Genomic DNA, 7006 nt, shown 5'->3' on the forward strand with positions numbered 1-7006 from the left:
ACCCCGATCTAAATATTCATAAACGTTGGTTAAACCATAGAGGTATAAAAATTATTATTATTTTTATACCTCCTTGGTTATACTTTAAACTTTTATATTTAGCTAAAGTTTTTGAAATCATAATTATATATCAATTAAATTGAAATTTTCATTTTTAAACCTATACATAATTATATATAAATACAAGAAAATAAAAAAAGTATATGGTATCAATGAAAACAGCTAGAATAACAAAATTTATCCTCACAAAATTTAAGGGTAAAAAACAGCCACTCTCCTGTGAAAGATAGCATTAAAATATTGATAAATCACAATAAATCATTATTTTTTATAAAGACATTAAGTCATTGATGTATTAATTACATTAATGAATATTCATTAAATATATTAACACATGAATACATTACAATATTATAAAATGATGATTGTTGCGGGAAGGATATATTTATGTCACACCCTTCCCCTTTCTTCTGTCAATCCAGCTGCTAATAACTCTATGGGGATATTTTGCAAATGAGGTTTAAAAAAAACAAATAAAAAATATATTGATACTGCTAATAACTTTTTCCAGTTAAGGGCTAGTTCAGCTGGCTGGACTGCCAGCAAGTTTAGTTTAAAAAAAATTATGTATTCTATGAAAATACTCATTAAGTTGAACAAGTAGTTTTTTAAATATGAGACAATGTGATGTTAATTATTATCAGAAACTTATTCTTCATAAAACAAATGGAAAATATATTATTAAAAAATTAATGTTAATTTATAACATAGTTTCAATTTTAAATACCTAAAGTGTGAATTAATTTGTTATAAAACATTTAGGCGGTGCTCACAGAATTTGGCTGGCCGAGCTCTGACTGTAGTAGATGAGGGCGCCGATGATATTCACTCCCGAAGCTGTGATGAATACAGGATACCACGTTGAAGAGTATTCCACGATAGCTGCGGTTACCGGCCCTGCCGCTAGACCAGGAATAGTAGCCTAAAATAGCAAGCAACAAAAGAGGTATCACAATGTATATTTAATGATATGGTGAGCCATATATAGTCATAGAACTAGAAATTGCAAATTGCAAGTGAAGTGCTGCGAAGTACAACTGCATAAAATGTTCTTCGAACAAAATTATTTATGCGAGTCAAGTGTAAATAATGAATAATAAAAATATAACAAATAATATGAGCACGACCCATTTTCTATATATTATTAGAACAGCGTTGGTACAATAGTGTTTTGCTGCAGTGACATCTCTCTGCTGGCGATGGCTCGCTGCTGCTGGCGATGACTCGCTGCTGGCGAATCGATCTGCGCATGTGTATAAAATGGTATTTATTTCCGCAAACACTATGCCAGTCTACAACAAGCGTCGCCTAAATGTAATAATTAGCACGTTAAAATAGGCTAGTAAATAAGTTTAACTGGGTTCGTAAATAATATTGTCCTCAAAATATTGTGGCTGAGACATGAGTCGATTAAACGTAGAAATAGGAAACCTAGAAATATAGTAAAAACGCTGAATAGTACTCCAGCGTCGCGACATGCCGACGGTGGTACGAGTAGATTAGTCTACAAACGTCGCCTAAAGTAATTGATTTTACCCGGCAGAACGAAAGAAGGAAACTCCGCTTTTCAGTTGTCTCAGGCGATTGATTTTTGACAAACAATGACCTTTCAGAGGTAAAATTGCTGTCAAGAATATGAATTGGCTGCTTCGCAGCAAATATTTGTGAGAGATTTAAATAGATAAAGCTAGCTTTTACAATATTTGAATCATTGATTATTGTAAAACTTTATTGAAAAAGAATATAATAATAAATCATTTAAAAAAACAAACAAACAAGGAAGACATAAAATGGAGTTGTCTATGAGATCTGATGTTTAAAAACTGAGAAAGTTTATATTGGTAAAAACGGGTAGGGCACTTAAAATGAGAACAAAAGAGCTCAAGAAAGATGTAGAGGAACATAAATTTTGAATAAGAACAAGGGCCAGCAGAAAATTGTCTTCTGCAAAATTACAAAAATTGGCTATAACGGATCATATGACACAAGAAAATCAGATACCAAACTGGGAAAACATCAATATCTTGAATACAAAAGGGTGGCTAAACAGGAAAATTAAAGAATCACTATGTATCAGAAGAAATGATACTACAATGAATAGAGACGAAGGCGCACATCACCTCTTACACTAATGGATGACTGGAGCAACCTGCTACAATTCAGCATCTGCGGAAACAACCACCACAGATACTGATGAAGCCTGACTGGTAGTCAGACGAAACTGTCAACACAGCAAAAACAGTAACATTGGTTTAACGCAAAGAAATTATTTATTGAACAATCGAAAACAAGAGGCACTATTTACCCATCAAAGAACATACAGTGTATGTGACAAATCAAAGGTGAAAGTTAGGAGAATAACCCTCACAGCATCTTTGTACTGAATCGCGTATGGACGTGGTCCATGACAACCTAACCACCGTAACAAGGCACTTATACTAACTACATTCACATCATTCCAACGACAGGGGCTAAAACGGGCCATAGCCTCAGGGTAAACTCCTACCCTTTCGAAAGATGCAATGGGTTCTTTAAAATGTACATGAGCTAATGTGCACACTGGAACCTCCATTTTAAGTCCTTATCAGAGAAGACTTGGTTCTACCGTCCGAAGCCTGAGTGAGGAGAGGCTCAAACCTGCGTTATTAAAGTCCATGGACAACAAAGGGGGATAATGAGAAGAAATTAAACAGAAAATTGAGAAAGAATTTCTTACCAATGTATTAGAAACTGCGAATGTGATGCCTGCTTGACTTGCGGCGACATCGGCGTGGTTACTGATGTGACCCGATGAATTACACGCACACAGACCCAATGATATTGAAACAAAACTGAAATAGAGAAATTAAATAACATTTAATTATTATTGTTATTGCAGTAATACTAGCAGTAGTATCATTTTGTAGAAGTGGTTTGGTGAAGCAGTCACGGTTCCGACGCTCAACATTGAGGTCAGATGTTCAATCCCTCGCTTGTGTCCTTAGGCAAAGCACTTTACCTATGATTGTCTCTCTCCACCCAGGAGTACAAGTGGGTACAAATCATTACAGCTGCAACATTATGGAATTCTCCGCAGGGAGGTAAGTATATGTGTTCCGTATGTGCTTGATCCATGACCGGAGTATTAATAATGTGAAGCGCTTAGAGGCCTTGTTGGCAATAACACTCTGCCAAAGACGTAGATGTTTCAGGATTTTTTATGGAATCCAATTGATGGGGTAATCACCAACATGTACTAACAATTTGAACAATGTATTCAGTCTGAACCGTAAATATTTCACTATTTGTTTGTTTACATTGAGCGTAGCGGTATTGATGTACTTTCACGAAATTGCGATTATCTCAGATTCGTTGTGAAAAATTGCGTAAATCTCCAAAAGTGAGTCATTTTCATTTTACTGTTTACGGGTCACAGATTGTGATTAGAATAAAGTGTTTGGTATCATTGTGAATCTAAGATGTTTGTACTTCTTGTAGTATTTACTACATGTCAATCTGATCACATATGCACTCTCAACGAGCTTCGGAAATGTGTTAACATTCACTAAAACGTCTGCCGACTGATACTATTTTTTCAAACCTTCAGTGTGTTAAGCGCTATAAGTCTATTATTATATTATTAGTATCATTTCATGGTTTCATCAGACTATCAGAATAGAGTGTTTGTTTAGATAACATTAAAGTGTACAATATGTGGGAAAGACCAGCCAAACCAGTCACTCCTCACAAATCATGTTTTGGGCATCCTGGTGCCCAAAACATGTTGAAATATGAACATTTTTTAAACTTATATTATTATATTTAACTACCCTTTACCTATACATCGTGCTATGTTTTTATATTCCCTATTTTCAACACTTTTTAACAATTTGGTGATGATCACTCCCTGAAAATACCCTAAATTGTAAACTTTGAACCTTCACTAATACTGTTAATTCAAACAGGGCCTGTATGTTCAAACTCCTGTAGCTACAGAACAATAGGATTTAAATGATTCTTTCACCATTTTATAACTTTCATTTTACTGTTTAAGCTGGTATTAATATTTAAAAATCAGATTGTGCGAGAAGTGATTTGGCTGGTCTTTGCCACATTTCATCAATGTGGCTGCTTTCATTATGTACTTACCAGACAGCTAAACCAATATTATCTACATAACTAAACAGAAGAAGAAACAAGGCCGGGCCAAGGAGGCCGATGCTTGTCATTAATCGCCGCACAGAGAGTACCGTCCACTGCTTTTTAGAGATCAGGGAATCAGCATAATACCCAGCAACTATAAATAAAATCAAACAAGAATTGCAAGAGAATAACATAGAGGGCGCTATAACAATTCCAACAAATTTATCTCTCACAAGTTGATGTTTATTACTTTAAAAAAATTGGAATTTACCACTCAACTCACTTGCAAAAACTGGCATCACTGACAAAAACATGAAAATTTACTTTTTTTTAAACATTTCTCCACATTATTAAGGCATGATGGGTCATTTACTCAGAAAAACTTTTGAGTAAAAGTATTATAGTTTCTGTGTATTAAAGTATACAATACATTTTTATTTTTAAACACATGTAATGTCTAAAACATGCAGTAAGAAAAACTTCTAAATTTACATATTACCTGTATATATCAAAAGAAAGCTAAATTTATAAGTGAGCATTTCTTTTTTGAAATATCCTTTTCACTAAAAATTGACATAAAAAGTCAAAAAATAGATGTAAAGGTAGTCACCTCAAAGAAATGGGGTGAAGCTGATAATGCGAAAATTAACCCGGTTGCTAATGGTAGTACACTTGGGGAAATCCGGGACGTTAAGGTTAAACAGAAATAGGATACTTTTATGGAGGATGAGAAAACTACTTGCTACTTGGAAATGTACTAAGTAGGAGATGTAGTATTAATAGAGAAAGGGGGTGGTATAATCAAAATGAATGAGTGTTGTTAGGGCTCAACTTCAGTGCTCTTAACTTAGAAGTTCCCCCTCTAAATGAAATGAAATGAGAGGAGAACAATTCTATGTTAAGGACACTGAAATGTGGCATTAGAGTTAAAAATAGATGGAAAGATTTCAATTCAATTCAATTCAATTCAATTAACATTTATTCAATTAATTAATAAATACATCAAGTGATAAATAAAGTGGACAACATTAAAATTAATTAATTAGGATCAAAAATAGAAATAGAAAAAAAAAAAAAAAAAGGCATCCATTTCAAACGAAAAAGTGCGGATAAACAACTAAACACATAAAAAAAGGCTAGAACTTAAGGGGCATTCAACTCCAGACCCCAACTTACATCCTTGCACTTAACCCCACTGCGGCCTCTATGCAGCTTCTAAACTTAATTATAAAGGGCCAGGCAGGGTGAGCAGCTTTATATCCCAGGGTGTTTTAGAACTGGCCTCAATTAAAAAAAAAAAATTCTAAAAACACTCACTGACTCCAACAAATGAATTCATAACGTAAGGTAGAGCAGTTAAGCTGATGTCCTTAGCGTCGGCCCCTAGATGACGTTGTAAATACGTCGGCAACCAAGACATTACTATGTAGTTAGACCAATTCATGGCAAAATGCGCTGCATAAATGGCCCATAGAGCACGGTGCGAGATGTAACTCGTCCATCGAACTGTGGCTCTGGTATCAACCTGTTGCAAATAGTAAAGTAGATGAAAACAAATTTTAAAATCAAACATCATTTTTTAATCCAGTGTAAATAGGAGTACTGTAATTAAACTTCTCCTTGGAGCTCATCTACATATCAATTTTAGGGGTAGTACCAAGCTGTGGCCGAGTGGTTAGCAGGGGCACCGCAACCTTCAGCCATGGCACTGGTTCGAACGGCCCACTCGCCTATGGTTCTGGTGGTAAAACAAGTCTTCTCGGATAGGGACTATAAACCATAGGCCCAGTGTGCACAATGGCTCATGTACACTATAAAGAACCCAGTACATCATTCGCAGATGAGTAGGGGGATACCCTGCTGTACTGGTACAGACAGCCCCTGTGGTGGACGCTGAGAGTTGCTGGCAACAGGTTACCAGATATAACAAAGACATGAAGGGACCCTTAGGGGAGAAGAATGTCATTGACCGAATTCTTAGTCCACATACTGTATCTAAGCACCTTATTGTCATTATAAACACCCACACTGGCGGATTCAAGGGGGTGCGGCAGCTGGCCAAGACATCCGCAAAATTTTTCAAAATTACAACAAAAATGGAGAAAAATAAGAAAATTATATTCAAATTTATGTCTGAGAATGCCATTTCCGGCCTTCTACAGGTGCCGTAATCATATATTTTCTTAGACTCTCCATCTAAGTCTGTGGAAGTGCCTCCATGGCCTTCCCTCCATTACCCTATTTCAAAATACTTGAATCCATCAGTGACCCACGATCAAGAGAAAAAAAAAGAGAAATTATATGCAGATTTCAGTCTGAGAATGCCAATTCAGGGATTCTAGAGGTGCCACCAAATTTTCTATTTTCGTAGACTCTGCATCTGTGGAAGTCCCTCCCTGGGAGCCCCTACAGTACTTCAAATTTCTTGTTCACAAACCCATGATCAATACCTTTATCTTACGTTTGGTGGAATGAGGTCCTCTTGCTGACTGCCAATGCTATCCTCCATAGAACCATGATCAATACCTTTAACTATATCTTACGTTTGGTGGAATGAGGTCCTCTTGCTGACTGCCAATGTGATTATCCATAGACCCATGATCAATACCTTTAACTATATCTTACGTTTTGGTGGAATGAGGTCCTCTTGCTGACTGCCAATGTGATTATCCATAGACCCATGATCAATACCTTTAACTATATCTTGCGTTTGGTGGAATGAGGTCCACTTGCTGACTGCCAATGTGATTATCCATAGACCCATGATCAATACCTTTATCTTACGTTTGGTGGAATGAGGTCCTCTTGCTGACTGCCAATGTGA

At 36.0% G+C, this 7006-nt stretch overlaps 1 protein-coding gene across 1 annotated transcript in view; it reads right to left on the reverse strand.

Annotated features, from left to right (window-relative positions):
• Positions 1-461: 461 nt before the first annotated feature.
• The window catches only part of LOC117103783 (ascorbate transporter, chloroplastic-like), a 12451-nt gene continuing 5906 nt past the window's right edge, over positions 462-7006 (reverse strand). Inside the window, exons 5-8 of the mRNA XM_033244402.1 lie at positions 5500-5707; positions 4189-4336; positions 2777-2891; positions 462-982 (exon numbers count right to left, since the gene is read on the reverse strand). Of these exons, the coding sequence (XP_033100293.1) occupies positions 830-982; positions 2777-2891; positions 4189-4336; positions 5500-5707 (624 nt within the window). The 3' untranslated portion in view covers positions 462-829. The remainder of the gene's footprint in view (positions 983-2776; positions 2892-4188; positions 4337-5499; positions 5708-7006) is intronic.

The sequence above is a fragment of the Anneissia japonica genome, unplaced genomic scaffold (genome assembly GCF_011630105.1).
Source record: "Anneissia japonica isolate Jap-2015-1 unplaced genomic scaffold, ASM1163010v1 scaffold287718_len389476_cov179, whole genome shotgun sequence".
NCBI classification, from domain to species: Eukaryota; Metazoa; Echinodermata; class Crinoidea; order Comatulida; family Comatulidae; genus Anneissia; species Anneissia japonica.